Source organism: Arachis ipaensis, chromosome B3 (assembly GCF_059453495.1).
Source record: "Arachis ipaensis isolate K30076 ecotype BB chromosome B3, ASM5945349v1, whole genome shotgun sequence".
NCBI lineage: Eukaryota > Viridiplantae > Streptophyta > Magnoliopsida > Fabales > Fabaceae > Arachis > Arachis ipaensis.
The window spans coordinates 16,527,447-16,545,307 of NC_142438.1; the positions used below are offsets into that span (position 1 = coordinate 16,527,447).

At 33.5% G+C, this 17,861-nt stretch overlaps 2 protein-coding genes across 2 annotated transcripts; both read left to right on the forward strand.

The window, feature by feature from the left end:
* The first annotated feature begins 2,891 nt into the window (after nt 1–2,891).
* LOC107630005 (dnaJ protein homolog) lies at nt 2,892–5,312 on the forward strand. The gene is made up of 6 exons (XM_016332997.3): nt 2,892–3,185; nt 3,577–3,745; nt 3,854–3,992; nt 4,108–4,384; nt 4,480–4,678; nt 4,782–5,312. The coding sequence occupies exons 1-6, from the start codon at nt 3,036–3,038 to the stop codon at nt 5,099–5,101; spliced, it is 1,254 nt and encodes a 417-aa protein (XP_016188483.1). The 5' UTR covers nt 2,892–3,035; the 3' UTR covers nt 5,102–5,312.
* A 1,913-nt stretch (nt 5,313–7,225) lies between these two features.
* Nucleotides 7,226–11,471, forward strand: LOC107630004 (uncharacterized). The gene is made up of 4 exons (XM_016332995.3): nt 7,226–7,463; nt 7,905–8,006; nt 8,904–9,067; nt 11,087–11,471. The coding sequence occupies exons 1-4, from the start codon at nt 7,370–7,372 to the stop codon at nt 11,192–11,194; spliced, it is 468 nt and encodes a 155-aa protein (XP_016188481.2). The 5' UTR covers nt 7,226–7,369; the 3' UTR covers nt 11,195–11,471.
* Nucleotides 11,472–17,861: the final 6,390 nt, after the last annotated feature.

Here is a 17,861-nt window from a genome sequence, read left to right on the forward strand (position 1 = left end):
TCAAATCAAGCCAGGTCTTGAACATTCCCTTTCCGTTAAGAAAAATATTATTTTTTACTTAATGTTTTTCAATCTTGTACAATATTTACTCACTGAACTGATTTACCATAATCTAGTGGGTATAAATGATAGACAATAATGTGACTTGATATGTTTGTTAGTAGTTCTGTGGGTGTAAGGTGGAGATGAAACTCACTCACCCTCTTAACATTGAATAATTTAGGTTTGTAATCAATTGACTTATACTAAATGTAGTAGATAAGCCACCTTCCCGATTCTAGTGACTATTGAAAAAAAGGCCAAAATATCTCATTCCCAACTTCTGACTCTTGCGCCATGCCACTGATTGCTGCTGGTATGATTGAATTTTGACGAATACGTAGTCACCCACCTTGAATACCATAACATTATTCGCAAGTTCATTATCTTGCCAGGCAAAGAAAAAAGAGGCAGCTGAAAAAGTTACAACAGAGAAATGGACAAAGCGGGCACTGATGCAGTGATGCGCGAGGCTGCTGATAAGGCAGCAGCGGCAAAGCATCAACAGCATCTGGTAAGGTTGGACAGGAAGTGATGCAATACCTGTGCTGAAGTCAAGTCAAATCAAATCAAGTCTGGCTTTGAACACTCCCCATCCTTTAAGAAAAAATATTTTTTAGTTATTTTTTTTCAATCTTGTATAGTGTTTACTCATTGAACTAATGTACCATAATATGATGGGTATAAATGATAGATAATAATGTGGATTGATATGTTGTTAGTAGTTCTGTGGGTGTAAGGTGGATATGAAACTCATACGCCCTCTTAGCATTGAACAATTTAGGTTTGTAATGAAGTGACTTACGCTAAATGCAGTCGATAAGCCACCTTCCTGATTCTATTGACTATTGGATTATGACCAAAATATCTCATTCCCAATTTCTGACTCTTGTGCCATGCCACTAGTTACTGTCAGTATGGCTACAATTTAAAGAATATATAGTCACCCACCTTGAATTCTACAGCGTCATTCGCAAGTTCATCATCTTGCCAGCTGATGCAGGCCAAACGTCGATCTATAATTTTTTAGTAGAATTTCGTCGTAAGTATAATTCCTAACCAACAAATGACCCTATAAGATTTTAGATTGGATCGCAATTCAAACCAATAAAAACCAGAGTTTTAAATCTAGGGTCTACAATGAGGTGTGTGTATTATTGGCTATGAGAAAAAAGGGTTAAAATGCAAAAGACAAGAAATTAAATGAGAAGAAAGTAAAGAGAAAAACGAAGAAATTTAAGTGCTAAAATGCATCTTGATAAAGATTGAGAGTTAAGGTTTCCTATCCAAGTCATTGACCACAAATATAATAATTAAGAAGAGTTAATTCCACTTCGTCATCCCCAAATTTCGGAAAATGTCAAATAGCCATAATTGATCTTAATTTATAAGTCATAACAAACTCACTAATTAGACTTTAAAATAAGTATTTCTATAACTAAAATTTAAATACAAAATGATTTATTTATAAGCTGTTATTAATAAAAATCGTTATATTTTAAACTCATTTTTCAAAAGAGTTTATTTAAAAAATTTACCCAAACTAACCTTAAGCCTTTTTATTCCCTCCGAAATGCCTTTTCTTCTTTTTTGTTATCTTTTGAATTTTTTTTGTTTAAAAGTGATTAATGAATATGTGATTTAAGAAAAAAAATATAAAATGATATTATAAAATAAAATAATTAATTAATTAGGTTATCAAAATTTATATTAAATAAAAAATTAAATTTAACTTACGATAAATCAAGCTATTTTAAAATTGAAAAAATTAGGTAAAATTTCATTGTTACAGGAATTTTTTTTAAAATAAAATAAAAAAATTATTATTTTTCCAAAGTCAATATTTCAATCTTAATTTCAGAAATACAATTTTTTTTGTTAGAGTGAGTTCGTCCAACTTTTTTGTAAATTTCTATAATTTTATAGAGTTCACCGCACTTCAACGAATTTCACTCAAATTTTCAAAAATTCTAATTTTTAAGTCATTATCATCTCTTCAACACTATATAGGAATACATCGTCTCCAGAGTATACAGAAAAAAATCATATTTAACTAAATTTTTTTTAGTTATAAATTAAAAAAAAATCACTATTTTCCAAAAAAATAATACGACTTATTCTTGTGTACTCTTGTGTACTCTTATATACTCTCTGAAGACGAGAATAATGATTACCATTGTTAACCATATAATTTTTTTTTTCTCGCCCTAATATTTATGAAAAGTATATTGAAATTCGCCAAAAATAAAACGTACTCTATAAAAATATAAAAATTTGCTCTTAATGCTAAAAAAATAATATTCTAAAAATTAAAGTTAAAAATCTTATTTAAAAAATTAATTATTTTTTTATTTTATTTTAAAAAAATGTATATATTACAACAAATAATCAAATATATTAATTTTGTTTTTATAATTTGCATACCTCCACAAAGTAAAAAACAGAAGTGAAAAACTATTTTTTTTTTGTGAGGAAGTGAAAAGCTAACTTCGACGTACCTCATGGGCTGGTCAAATTTGGGTTCTGATCTAACGACAAATAATAAAAAAAAAAGATAAAAATATTTAAATAAAAAAAGAAAATGGAACTCGGTAGCTTTTCCTAGAGCTTGCTGAGAAGGATCTAGAACAAATTCTCAACAAAGGTAAACAAATCCAACGGCCCGCGTCAACAAATTCTAGACTCTTCTCTGGGACCCACCAAGTACAATTCCGCACTCCATCCTAACCGTCCATCCATCAAACCCTAAAATCCATAAAAAGAAAAATTAAACTCCCCAAAAGAAATTGAGTACTGAAGTATTTCGCGTGGTCAGTGTTAACCCGTGCATAAATATATACGAGGCCCAAAACCAGGGTTTTCACCTTAGCTTCTTTTAGTTGTTGTGCGCGTGAGATCTAGAACCCTCTGACTACAACGCTTCTTCTTGTTGTTGTTCAGTTGGGCGGAAGTAGTTAGGGTTTCGAAGTTTTGACCTTCTTCGATAAGGGACCAGGATGTTTGGGAGGGCGCCGAAGAAGAGCGATAACACCAGGTACTATGAGATCCTTGGAGTCTCCAAGAACGCTTCACAGGATGATCTCAAGAAGGCTTACAAGAAAGCCGCCATCAAGAATCACCCTGACAAAGGCGGTGATCCCGAGAAGGTAACGGATTTCTTGTTCTTTGATTACTGATTTGTGTCTTTTGTTATCATGATTTGGATGAAGATGTTGTTTGTTGAATTTGTTAAAACATCACTCTTCGGGTTTTGTAATTGATTTGGCGTTAAAATTTTTAAAATTGAAAGTCAAGATATGTTGTTACTGTGTAGACAGGTTTTTTAATTTGTGTTTATTTAAAGAACCGATTCGAGGTTTGATAGGTTAAAAATTGTGCTTTCTTGTGCAATTCATGTTTAGGGATGTGTTTGGACTTCGGATTGAGCTGATTTATGACGTGCATATATATATATATATATAGAACTGAGATTGCAAAAGTAAACGAAACAAAGCATTACTCGTTTGTTAATTTGGATTTTGGATTGGTTTGTTGCAGTTTAAAGAGCTTGCCCAGGCTTATGAGGTTCTGAGTGATCCTGAAAAGCGAGAGATTTATGATCAGTATGGTGAGGATGCTCTCAAAGAAGGAATGGGTGGCGGTGGTGGCGGCCACGACCCATTTGATATCTTCCAGTCTTTCTTTGGTGGGAGTCCCTTTGGCGGCGGTATGTTATAATCAGATGTTTTTTCAGTTTCGGGAAATTTTTATTGGTTGTGTTAATTTTGTATTTTGATTGGGTTTTGAGAGATTTGTTGATGGCTTCTTTGAACAGGTGGTAGTAGCAGAGGGAGGAGGCAGAGAAGGGGAGAAGATGTGGTTCACCCTCTCAAGGTCTCGCTTGAAGACCTATACCTCGGAACATCTAAGAAGCTCTCGCTCTCTCGCAATGTACTTTGCTCAAAGTGCAATGGGTAAGTATAATCATATCAAAATTTCAAGTTATTGGTACTCTATTATGATGTGATTGATTGTATGTACACTGGTTTCTTACGTTTGTGTGGTTGTTTGTGTTATTGAACTTTGCAGCAAAGGGTCCAAGTCTGGGAATTCTACAAAGTGCGCTGGTTGCCAAGGAACTGGTATGAAGGTTTCTATCAGGCACCTTGGTCCCTCTATGATTCAGCAAATGCAGCATCCTTGCAATGAATGTAAGGGTACTGGCGAAACCATCAGTGACAGGGACCGTTGCCCACAGTGCAAAGGAGAGAAGGTTGTGCAGGAGAAGAAGGTTCTTGAGGTCCATGTTGAAAAGGGTATGCAGAACGGACAGAAGATTACATTCCCTGGTGAAGCCGATGAAGCGGTGAGCCGATGAGGAATACCTTAAAGTGTTACTATATTGAGCTTAATAATCAACTGCAGTATTCGGACTGAGTTGGAATTGTTTGTGTTTTGCAGCCAGATACTATCACTGGGGATATTGTATTTGTCCTTCAGCAAAAGGAGCACCCCAAGTTCAAAAGGAAGGCAGAAGACCTTTTTGTAGAACACACTTTGTCCCTCACTGAGTCGCTATGTGGCTTCCAATTTGTGCTCACACACTTGGATGGCAGGCAACTCCTTATTAAATCAAACCCTGGTGAAGTTGTCAAGCCTGGTATGCAATAGCAAATAGTTCATTAGTTCCCCTATCATTCAATTCTGCAGTGTTTGATTATGTTTGTGATTTCTAACATGGGTTGTGTGTTATATAATTGCAGACTCATTCAAAGCGATTAATGATGAGGGAATGCCAATATACCAGAGGCCATTCATGAAGGGCAAGCTTTACATCCACTTCACTGTTGAATTCCCAGAGTCTTTGAACCCTGATCAGGTTAAGGCTCTAGAAGCTGTTCTGCCATCGAGGCCTTCTTCACAGTTAACAGACATGGAGCTTGATGAGTGTGAGGAGACCACACTACATGATGTCAACATGGAGGAAGAGTCAAGGAGGAAGGCACAAGCTCAGCAGGAGGCATATGAAGAAGATGATGACATGCCTGGTGGTGCACAGAGGGTACAGTGCGCCCAGCAGTAGAGAATGTTCTGTTCTGTGGCAAAGAGGGTAGAGTCAGATATGATAATGATGAAGGATTCTATGATGAGTGTTGTTGACCTTAGTGTGTGGAGTAGAAGCATAAAACAGTGTTTGATCAATGATCTGAAGTTTTTAACAGTGTACTTATTGCCTTATATTATTATTAAGGGATAATTTCCTTTTCTTAAGGGATACTTTCTATTCTTGACAACAACGACTTCACTGAATATTCTTTATGGAGTGATTTTTCATTTTTTCCAGACAGTTTTTTTATGACCTTGTTTTGGTGTGTGAATTACTTGATCTGATAAATTCGAGAGATTTGTACACTTAGTAGATAGTAACTGGAGGAAAGAAAAGTTGAATGTCTGAATTTTCCCGAAGTATTTCAAGCGAGTGTAATCAGAGGGATTCCGAGACTTACGTATATCGCGTCATGTGAGTGTAGGCTGGTAGCCGGGGTATGGAATAGGGATGTGCTCTGCTTCTTAAACTTTTCGTTTGTTAAATAAAAAAAATCATATATTTTTGTTTGCAGTTTTTAAAAGATAGAGTATTTTTTAAAGCATTTTGCAGCTTTTAAAAGATTGAAAATTTTTTAAAATAGAATTTTTTAAAGTTAGTTTGTATTTTTTAAAATTTAAAAATTTAATATTATCTCATATGTTAATTAATTTTTAAATTTAATATTTATATTTATATTTATTATAGTATTTTAAAATTTTAAAATTGATGTTATTTGTATTTATTAAAAGTTATTTTTAATTTGATTTACTCATTTACCAAATATAAATGTTACAATTTGTAAAAGTTAATTTTTATAAACTATTTTTGAAAAGTAAAAGTTTTATTAAACTAAATCTAAATCTATGATGCACGGACACTGATATGGACACAGGACACGACACGAGACACACGCCAACACGCGAATTTTAAATGTTACATGACACGGGAATATGCATACATATAAAATATAAAGCATTTTTTAAATAAATTGTAATGATATTTTGATATTTTATTGATATTAAAATTTAAATTAATTTTTTAATTATTTTTAATATTTTATTTTAATTATATCAAGTATTTAAAATATTTTTTGTTTTAATAAATAATAATATATATTATATCTAAATTTATTTTAAGAATATTTGTTAAGAATAAGATTTGACACGCTGACACGTGATAGTATTTAGGTGTATTCAAACGTGTTTGGAAAAGAATTTTTTTATTTTTTATTAAAACACGATTGGATACTGGAGACACATGTGTCAGATGACGATAACTCAGTGAAGTGTTCGTACTTCATAGATCTAAATTGAATGTCTTCGAGTCTCTGTAATAACAGTAAAAGTAAATTGAGTAAGTACTAACGTACTTTGCCCGTAAAAGGGAAAAATGTTCGAGGATGATTGTAACGTACCCTAAAAAGGAAAATGTCAAGGATGATTGTTCAGTTGTACTCATGAAATATGTTGGAAGCGTAATTTCCTAATTTAGTTTATTTAAAAATTTAATAGGATATCTTAGTTTATAATAAATTTTAATTATTAAATTATTATTTAAATTGTTATTATATCAGATTTAATTATCAGATTAGTGTTTAAATTGTTATTATATTAGACAAATTGTCTATAGAGAGATTTTTAAAAAAATTATTATTAAATAATAATAGATATTGATTTATCTATTTTTATTAAAATATAAAAATTAATTTATCTAATAAAATAAAAAATTAAAGACTGATTAGGGCATTTGGCAACCAAAAGTTTTATTTTTGGGACATTAATTTGATAACCAAAAGTTGGTCTTATACTCTTATGTAACTATTTTTTTTTTCTTCTTTCGCTCATCTAATTTCGGTTTAAACTTTACAGATTATGGGAACAGAGTAGTTGGATTGCTTTCGGCCATTGTGAAGACCGAAGACCCACGGAGAGAAAGGAAAAGACGGAAGCCCAAAAGAACCGTGAATATAATGCCATCAACATTCAACAAGATAAAATTGGGCCTAGTTGTCAAAGATTTTGTACTTATTATTATTATTATTATAATAATATATTTTTTTAATTTTTATTTCCATTTTGTCTCTTTATTTGCATTTGGTTTGTCAAAACTTCGAATCCAAATGGTGAGGCGAAGACACCTACCACGTTACGCTGTGTCCCATATATTATTAATGCAGAATGTAGGCCTACACAGTCCACACCCCTAATTCAACATCTTTCTATTATTTCCTTTCCTTTGAGCTTCCTCAGAAACGGAAACCCCATGGATTTTCCAAAGCTCAACATTCTTCTATGCTTGTCCATCTTCCTTCTTTCATCCTTTCGCGCTCATGCCAAAGTCGAATTTGACTACTGCGGTATGCGTTTCTTCTACTGCTGCTCCCTCACCTTTCTCTTTTCACTATCCTCTTCTTTTTCTTTTTCCTAAGGCTCAATCAGTTTCGAGGTAACTGTTTAGTTTACTATTTCCTCTGCTTATTTCTATCTAGTTATGTAATTGAATAGTCTTGCAGTTCTGGAAGTTACAGTTGACTTGATCCTATCGAATGGATTTCTGAAGTTGGATATTTTTTCTTTATAATCGTACTGTTTCTTATGGGATTAAGTTTTTGTTGTAAACTGCTGCATTCATTTTGATGTAAATGGATTTTCGTGATTTTTGTGTTTGAGGTCATGTGCGAGTGTGATCCTTCACTGTTGTTGACCTTTGGTCAATGCTTGATTCGGATTTGGTTTTGGATTGTGCTCTTTTTGCCTATTTATTTATTTGTTTATTTTCACACTCAAAATCTGTGCAGATAAGAAGGCAAACTATGATGTGAAGGTTTCTGCAGTTGAAATATCTCCAGAGCCTGTTGTTAGTGGGAAACCTGCTACCTTTAAAATTAAAGCTTCTTCTGGTAATCCCTCTTCTTCACACTTTTCTCTTGTTTAATTCTCGCTTTTCCAATTCGCATAACATATGCTTTAAAAGCATGTTAGAAGTTCTAATGTAGTTAATAGGTACTGGATTAATTATTAATTGCAAATTACAGTGCATTCCAGGGGTTGACCCAGAATGGTCACATATAGGGATGGAAATGAACTGAGTTGAGCCTATGCTTGGAAGCTCAAGCTTTGGTTGATAATATTAGGCTTTACTCATGATTTGGCTCATTTGTTACCGAGCCAAGCCATGAGCCTCAAGCACAACTAAATAGAAGGTTATTGAGATTAAGCTTGCTCAAGTATAGATTAAGCTTTTGCCTATAAGTAGGTAACTTGTTCTCAGTATAATTATGCACCTCACATATGGTACAAGCTACTGAGTTGAACATAGCAAAGCTCAAGCTCGACTCATTTAGCAAATAAGTCCAACGCTCAAATATGAAACTCAATGCTTAAAGTCAGCCAATGAAGCTCATGACCTTAGTTTATCAAGCAAGAAATAGCTCGTGACTCATGAGTTGGATTAACTCACTTCTAGCCCTAGTCCCTTACACGTTAAACCCATTTTATTATTGTTTTCAGGAACACGATATGCCTTAAATACTAGATCTGTAGATTTAATACAATTTGCCATTTATGTTCTGGATTCTGAGTACATTACAAGTTCCACCCATTTTATTATTGTTTTCAGGAACACAATATGCCTTAAATACTAGATCTGAAGACTTAATACAATTTACCATTTATGTTCTGGATTCTGAGTACATTATTTGTTTCTTAATATTTGTATTGGTGCTGCTTCATCAAGTTAATGTATCATGCATTAGTTTGCTGAATTATGAGTGTACTTTTTTCTATCTTTCATGCAGGTCAAGCTATTTCTGGAGGGAAGTTGGTAATTGCAGTTTCGTATCTTGGGATACCTGTCCGTACTGAAAATCATGATTTTTGTGAAGAAGTATCCTCCTGCCCTGTCGCTTCTGGAGACTTCGTGATTTCCCACACCCAGACATTGCCTTCATTTACTCCACCGGTTAGTTTTGATTTGTCTCACTCACACTCACATGTCTTACCAATGCTACGAGATTCTAAAAGTATGATCTATCATAATGTCATGAATAAAGCTTACTTCAACCTTTGATGCAATTTAATTGATACCATGATGGAAAATTCATTGAAAAATCATTGTAATCTACCACTCATTTGCTGCTTGAGCATTGAAACTTAGATTCTTTTTACCATTATTTCATTTGACTTTGATTTGAATATAAGCTTTTCATTATTCGACATTCGCAAATTTGTTCTTGGCATGCTACTCACTCTTCCCTTTTGAATTGTGATTTTCCACACCCAGACATTGCCTTCATTTACTCCACCGGTTAGTTTTGATTTGTCTCATGCACACTCATATGTCTTACCAATGCTAAAAGATTCTAAAAGTATGATCCTATCATAGTATCATGAAATAAAGCTTACTTCAACCTTTGATGCAAGTTAATTGATACTATGATAGGAAATTCATTGAAAATCATTGTGATTTCCCACTCATTTTGTGCTTGAGCCTTGAAACTTAGATTTAAGTTAGCATTATTAACTTACTTCATATGACTTTGATTTGGGTGATAAGCTTTTCATTATTCGACTGCAAATTTGTCCTTGGCATGCTACTCAATCTTCCCTTTTGACTTGGTAAATGCAAAATTGGTTTTCTATGTAACGTAATCAAGATTAAAGTGTAATTAAATTTTTCTCTCTTTAGAATATCAACAATAGTGTGGTATACAATATACATTATAAGAGACCAACTACATAACAAACCAACTAAGCCAACTCCCTTTTATTTTTTATTTTGACATTCGAAAAACTAGCGTAGTGAGGATTTGTTTTTATTTCTTTTTTTAACGAACCTGTTTTTCAACTAGTTGGTTGGAGTTGGCTTCACTCCTAGTTGGTTCCCTAGCAGAACCGAACTTTTATTTGGTCAATCTTACGAAGTCTTTGGGATAGTCAGATATGATTCTAGCTTGGTGACAAAATGAAATTTGTTAAACAACCATTTTTTGTCTGTTGTGATTGGTATTTTTTGCTTTAATGCTAGTGTCAGGAACCTAGTCAACAATAAACCAGGGACTTATTTCTAAACTAATCGCTTGGGTGTTTTGAAACTAACTTGCTTAACTAGCAAGTGAGTGAGAGGAATCAGTATTCTGGTATTAACAAGAAGAGGGAACTACATAAGGGAATGAGAGGGATATCATGGGGTATGCCTCAGAATTATGAGGATGAGGATTGGCCTTTGAAGTGCCATACACATTGTATTGTTCTTGCAATTTCAGTGTTAATTCCAGAGGAATTTCTGTGTTTAGTGCAATCTTCCTGCATGAATCCCAGGTTCCTTACGGTTAGTTAATTAGTTTTACAAATTTCTTTTCAGCTTTTTTTTATTGTTGTAATTGGGTGAACAGCCCATTTTCCAGTATCCATTTATATGTGTAGTTATACTTGCATGGAGTTATTAAGTTATTGGAATACGGTAATTTCTCTAATGAAGTGGAGAAAAAAAATGCTTTTTGATGAAATAGTATGGCTGAGCAATGAGATTGTAACTCATGTGGAGTGTTATTCGAATTAACATATGCATAAGCACTAATGGTTTAAATTTGAAGTGTGAAACCTTTCATACATGATACATCAACCCAAAACATCCACCTACCCAAACACAGAAGCATTATATGCCCTTGTTTATAGAGAGACGACTTGAGTATTATACGGGAAATGGAGTTTCAGCTTCCAACCACTCATTTTTTGTTTTATATATGTAACTTTAAATATTATATATGAAATGAATGGCTATAGATGTTCCTAAAGCATACATGAATTGTGTTATAAAAGCATGCAAATATTTCTCAGAGATTGGGCATAGAACTACTAGCATTCACGTTTTAGTTGATCCTGTATTTGATGACAATATTCCCGGTGGAGGTGAACATTTAAGTCCAATAATTGCTGGGTTCATTTCCTAGTTTTCACTGCAATTTTTGTTTCTCTGCAGGGATCCTACACTCTGAAGATGACACTGAAGGATAACAAAAATGAGCTCTTAACTTGCATTAAGTTTAGCTTCAAAATTCAATTTGGATCCATGGTGTCGGATGCCTAAATTCTCTTTTGCACTCTCATCTGGTTGTTACTGCATGGTTGTCATGTTTGTGTTGTAATATGTACCACGATAGCTTTGAAGATTCATATCTTAGCAATAAAGGTGGGAAAAATTGAAAGATGTAGTGGGGGCAGTGTTGTTTAATGTTCTTCTGAGAGAACAATCATGTCCAACTCCAAACATGTGTATGTTGTGCATACTTGAATCAATGTCAATGACAAAACTTGTTTGCTTTCTGTGATCTTTAGATCAGAAAGTATGATTTCCCTTTCCACAACATAGTTCAGACAGGAAAATCAATAGAGTAATGCTCATATTGGTTCATAACAAATTGCTTTAGATAAATTAGTTTCAAACAACTATAATTGACAAATTAGTTCTTGATATTTTAGAATATTGATAAAATTAATCTTTAATAAAATAAAAAAGATAAACTTATCTTTTATTCTTTAAAATTTTAGACAATTTTAAATTTTCAATCATATAAATTCTTAGAATAATAAAAGATTAATTTGACATTTCCTAAAAAATATTAGAAACTAATTTGTCTAATAATTTAAAACATGAGACCAAGTTATCCAAAAAAAAAAAAAAAAAAAACAAACAAACTATAAAAACTAATGTGTTGGAATGGGATATAAAGAATACGACACTTCGGACGTAGTGTTTCACATATCAAACTTTGTAGTGTTTGATTTATATATAAAAAATATTAATTAAATATTAGACAGTTGTATTAACAGAACTTAGAACTTCTTGTAATTCATTTTTTTCCTTTCTTATTATGTTGTCTATGAGTGATAAAAAAAAGATGTTATATCAATTTTGAACAATTTTAATTTTAATTAATGTTTGATATTATATCAAATAATAATAATAATAACGTTTGATGTAGCACTAACAACTATTATAATAATAATTATACCTAACAACTATTATAACAAATTGAGAAATGTTATTTATTCTTTAAAATATTATTTTTTAAACAATTTTTAAATCTAATCACTTAATTATAATAATTTTTTAATCGAATTTTTCGATTTTTTAAAAAATTGTATCCATTGAGATTTAATTTAATTTTTATATCTTTAATTCTCTCTCATTTTCGATTTAAAAAAAAATATTATTTATAAATACTATTTATTCTTTAAAATATATTTTTTATATAAATGGAACACGACACTCTGATTTATTATATATGAAGATTGTAGAACGTGACATTTTTACTGTGCATTCAATAAGGAAATGTCACAAATTTCAAAATATTACATTTTTGTAACATGTTTTAAAGTTTCCTATTGTTGACACACATGCTTATTTCTATTATATCAGAAAATTTTTCAGTGATCCTAGTTGTATAGGATTTTTTATTTAAATAAATATTTTATTTATTAAAATAAATAATTTTAAAAATTATTATAAAAATACGTAAAATTATTTATTTCGTTTACAGTTTAAACAAGATAAGACAGTGTGCGTGACACGTGTATATCTCGTTTACAACATATCTCGTTTATACTATAAATGAAATACATGGTAAATTACAACGTTTATAGTATAAACGAGATACAGTAAGACAAATTTCAACAGCTATAAAAGGATGTGCAACTCTTGACATTCTCCACATACATTTCATATCTTATTCTCCTCCCTTTTTCTTCTAAAAAATAGACAAAAATGTCTATTAGTAGCGGATATGTGGTTGTATGTGTATCACAATTGTCGTATGAGGAACAATGACAATGGACTGATATTTGAGTGTGATAATCCATTACTGTTGCGCACTCGGCATGTAAGTTCGTTGTCCAAGTTGAAGAGTCTGATATTGAGCAACCTTGGTGGTTTATGGAGAAAAGAGATCGGAAGGGTGGGATATAGGTTGTTAGCACCGTTGGGTAACGGAGTTTTTCGGTTTTGTCTGTTTCGACTCTAGGGCGACGAACATGTGCGACTCATGTTTGACATCAATGGGAGAATAATGGCTGAACAAGTGATGGAGCTTTCCGCCGAGGTTGGTGATGTTGGTGGCCGTGGATCCGTCCACTCAACCTTTATACAGGATGACCCACCTCTCACACCACCGATTCATGTTGCTAGTCCAGTAAAAGACATAGATGTGGGTGATGAAGACTCCAACGAAGAGTACGTTGTGGATAGCAACGATAGTGATTCCTCTGAAGATGATGAGGAGGAAGAGTCTGCTCCAGAGATGCCGGCCGAGGTAGCAGTACGCTATGTTTTGCCTCCCCCCACCCGATTCTGGCGCTATTAGATGTACCAAGTCACTATCATGCATTGGATTTAGACACGATGCATGAAAAATCTCTATTTTCTAACACACGAAAAGACGATACAACCTAGACTGTACTATGGGGATGGAGTTTCGGGTCGACCACAAATTCAAAAGCAGAGATGCAGTAATGCAAGGTGTGAAGAACTACAGCATTTCCATAAGTGCTGAGTATCAAGTGTTCGAATCGGACCGATTAAAGTAACATGTGCATTGCCGCCAAGTTGCAACTGAATGTCCCTGGAGTCCCGTGCGTGCGTAGCCTGAGGTGGTACACAACGTCCTGCAGGGTGATAGTAGCCTCACCCCATGGCAGATGAAACGTGTGGGTTTTTGGACGTCAGTGCTTTACGAATACCGTGATCAGATAGTTATCAAAGACGAAGTCCCTGAGAGGCATCGCGTTGTCGAAGCCAGCCTCCCTCAAATATGGGACGATGGCGTCCGGTGGTGGAAGCGTGTGACTCACTCGTCGAGGCAGAAGTAAGCGAAGCCTCTCACAAAAAATAAATGATCACAATTAAAAAAGAAAAAGTCTAGGGGACCAGCAGATTTTGTGGTTTTTAGCCATCAATAATATTTTTAATGGTGTGAGATTGCATCTAATGATGTAGAATCATTCAATTTTCTTTTAATGGTTAAGTACTGGCCAAAATTTAACAAAAGTGCTGGCCCCTAGCACTCATTAAAAAAAATTTGTATACGTACATTGACATAAACACTAAGCTAACTATTATATACATTTATTAACAGAAATTTACACGTATGTACTAACTGAATTTATGTCAATAAAACTTTTACATCAATATTTACTTAATTAATTAATAAATATTTTTTCAATACATTACTTAAAATAAAAATATTGACTAAAATAATTAATAATTTAATTAACAAATTTTTGCTTAATAATTTAATTTAGGTAAATATAAAATTACACAATTGTTCACTTAACTTAAAAAATAACTTTTATTTGGATAGTTAATAACTAAATTAATAAATTAAGAAACATATAACTAAGAAAGGTGGTGGCGGATGAAAGGTGAAGAACAAAGAAGCTTTCTAAGACGGGTAGGAGAAGAGGCAAAGTGGGATGGAAATGGAAGCACGGAAGAGATGTGGAGGGAGATGACAGAAGTTATTAGAAGAACAGCAAAAGAAAGTTTTGGTGAATCTAAAGGAATAGGACCAAGAGACAAGGAGTCCTGGTGGTGGAATGCGAGTATACAAGAAAAGATAAAGATAAAAAGGGAATGCTTCAAAGAGTGGTCTTTATGCCGCAATGCAGATAACTGGGAAAAATATAAGGCGGCTAAGAAAGAGACAAAAGTGGCTGTAAGTGAAGCAAGAACAAGAGCATATGAGGGTCTCTACCAGTCTTTGGGCACGAAAGAAGGAGAAAAAGGTATATATATAATCGCAAAGAGTCGGGAAAGAAGAACGAGAGATTTGGATCAGGTTAAGTGCATAAAGGATAAGGATGGAGAGGTGTTGGCTCAAGAGGAGAAGATTAATGAAAGGTGGAAGAGCTACTTCTACGAGTTATTTAATGAGGGACAGAAGACTCTTCCGAGCCTTGGTCGATTATGCACAAGGGAAGAAGATTAAAACTTTGACTACTATCGAAGGATTCGAGACTTCGAGGTAAAAGAGGCTCTAAAACAGATGAAAAATGGCAGGACAGTAGGACCTGATAATATCCCGATTGAGGTTTGGAAGGGTCTTGGAGAAAAAGGCATCAACTGGTTAACCATGCTTTTTAATGAGATTTTAAGGTCAAAGAAGATACCTGATGAGTGGAGAAAGAGTACCTTGGTACCTATCTACAAGAATAAGGGGATATACAAAGTTGTGAAAACTATTGAGGGATTAAGCTTATGAGTCATACTATGAAGTTGTGGGAAAAGGTGATAGAACGGAGGTTGAGAAAAGAGACACAAGTAACAGAGAACCAATTTGGATTTATGCCAGGTAGATCTACCACTGAAGCGATATACCTATTAAGAAGGATGATGGAGAGGTATCGTAGTAATAAAAGGGATCTACATATGGTGTTTATTGATTTGGAAAAAGCGTATGATTGGATACCAAGGGATGTCTTATGGAAGGTTTTAGAAAAGAGGAGAGTAAGGATCGCATATATTTGGGCAATTAAAGACATGTATGATGGGGCCACAACTAGTGTGAAGACTCAAGGTGGTGTGACAGAGGAATTCCCTATTGGTATAGGATTACACTAGGGATCATCCTTAAGTCCATACCTTTTCACATTAGTCTTGGAAGTACTCACAGAGCACATCCAAGAGCCTGTGCTATGGTGCATACTTTTTGCCGATGATATCATCCTTATGGGAGAGTCAAGGGAAGACCTAAATAAGAAGTTGGAGTTATGGAGAGAAGCTTTAGAAGTGTATGGTCTGCGCATAAGCCGTAGCAAGACGAAATATATGGAATGTAAGTTCAGTCTGAGAAGGAAAAACCCCGATATAGAGGTGAAGATTGGAGAAAAAACCCTACGAAAAATTAAAAGTTTTAAGTATCTTGGGTGCATCATACAGGACAATGGAGAGATTGAACAGGATGTAAATCATAGGATCCAAGCAGGTTGGTCAAAATGGCGGAGTGCATCTGGTTTTATATGCGACAAAAAAGTGCCTTTAAAACTTAAAGGTAAATTCTATCGCACCGCTATAAGACCGGCTATACTGTATGGTACGGAGTGTTGGGCGGCTAAAGGGGAGCACGAACATAAGCTGAGTGTGGCAGAGATGAAGATGTTGAGATGGATGAGTGGTCATACGCGATTGGATAAAATAAGGAATGAAGATATAAGGGAGAAAGTTGGAGTAGCACCCATTGTGGAAAAGATGGTTGAATCGCGTCTCAGGTGGTTTGGACATGTGAGAAGAAGACCGGTAGAACATCTAGTCAGGAGGGTGGAAGAGATTGAAGATGGACAAAGGGCGAAAGGTAGAGGAAGACCTAAGAAGACCATCCATGAGGTGTTCAAACGAGACCTACATGTAAACGGTCTCTCTGTAGACATGATACATGATAGAGCACAATGGCGTCGTTTGATTCATGTAGCCAACCCCACTTAGTGGGACAAGGCTTTGTTGTTGTTTGTATATAACTAATAAATTAATTTCAATGGTTGAAAAATATCTAGCCCAGCATTCAATATCTAAATTAATAATTATGTAATTAAAAACTTAATTACAAAAAAATGAGAACCACTTTTCTAGAATTATACCCTATCGGTGACCTGTTGCTAATGATATATTTAGCCACTTAAACCATAAATTGTATTCTAGTTCTTGGCAATGCAAGTCTCTCTCTCTCTCTCTCTCTCTCTCTCTCTCTCTCTCTCTCTCTCTCTCTCTCTCTCTCTCTCTCTCTCTCTCTCTCTCTCTCTCTCTCTCTCTCTCTCTCTCTCTCTCTCTCTCAACATAAACATCAAAATAACAAAATTAACCGTGAAGTCGGCTGCCCCATTATAGTGCCATGTCGCGTTCAGTCGATTGATCAGAAAAGAATAAAAGAGAAGAAAAAGTGGTGGAAAAATTGGAAATAGGACTCATAATCTCGCTGTAAACGATATATATATATATATATATATATATATATATATATAAGTTTTATCCATACTTATCTCGTTTATGTTGTAAACGAACGTATTATGCGTACTGTCTTATCTTATTGATAATGTAAAAACAAGATTCGTAATCTTACATATTTTTCTAATAATTTTTAAAATTATTTATTTCAATAAATAAAACAATTCTTTAATTTATTTAAATAAAAAATCCTAGTTGTATACTATGAATGTTTTGATCAGTAAAATGCATTCATCTTATGTAAGGCTTAAAAGACTGAAACTTTTGTCAAAAACTAAACATTATTAAGGAAATTAATGGTAGGCCAAAATACAAATCTATTATATCTATTATATATCTCTAATTTTAAGGCTAAAATGTGCCACATGTCACTCTCTAATTGTAATTGAAATCAAATATTTTCCTCCAAAATCAAAGAACTCACCTCTCTTCTCTCTTCCTTTCTTTATTTCTCTCATTTCTTTATTCACTCTATCTCTCTTATATATCATTATCAATGACTAATTACGAATTTGACAATCAAAATATACAACATAACATTCTCTAATTGTATTTAAATTAAATTAAAATTAAAATATAGCTATATTATATATTATATTTATATATCTATTATCTATTATATATTACTAATTTTAAGGCCAAAATGTGCCACATGTCACTCCCTCATTGCAATTGAAATCAAATCTTTCCCTTCAAAATTAAAAAAACTCTCTCCTCTTCTCTCTTCCTTTCTCTATCTCTCTCATTCATTCACTCACTCTAT

What these genes read in the sequence shown, in the direction of transcription:
- LOC107630004 (XM_016332995.3), top strand. Translation starts at nt 7,370, where the DNA reads ATGGATTTTCCAAAGCTCAACATTCTTCTATGCTTGTCCATCTTCCTT. An exon ending in TAAAATTAAAGCTTCTTCTG is followed by an intron (nt 8,007 to 8,903) that starts GTAATCCCTCTT and finishes TCTTTCATGCAG; the next exon opens with GTCAAGCTATTTCTGGAGGG. An exon ending in TGCCTTCATTTACTCCACCG is followed by an intron (nt 9,068 to 11,086) that starts GTTAGTTTTGAT and finishes GTTTCTCTGCAG; the next exon opens with GGATCCTACACTCTGAAGAT.
- LOC107630005 (XM_016332997.3), top strand. Translation starts at nt 3,036, where the DNA reads ATGTTTGGGAGGGCGCCGAAGAAGAGCGATAACACCAGGTACTATGAG. An exon ending in CTTTGCTCAAAGTGCAATGG is followed by an intron (nt 3,993 to 4,107) that starts GTAAGTATAATC and finishes TGAACTTTGCAG; the next exon opens with CAAAGGGTCCAAGTCTGGGA. An exon ending in CTGGTGAAGCCGATGAAGCG is followed by an intron (nt 4,385 to 4,479) that starts GTGAGCCGATGA and finishes TGTGTTTTGCAG; the next exon opens with CCAGATACTATCACTGGGGA.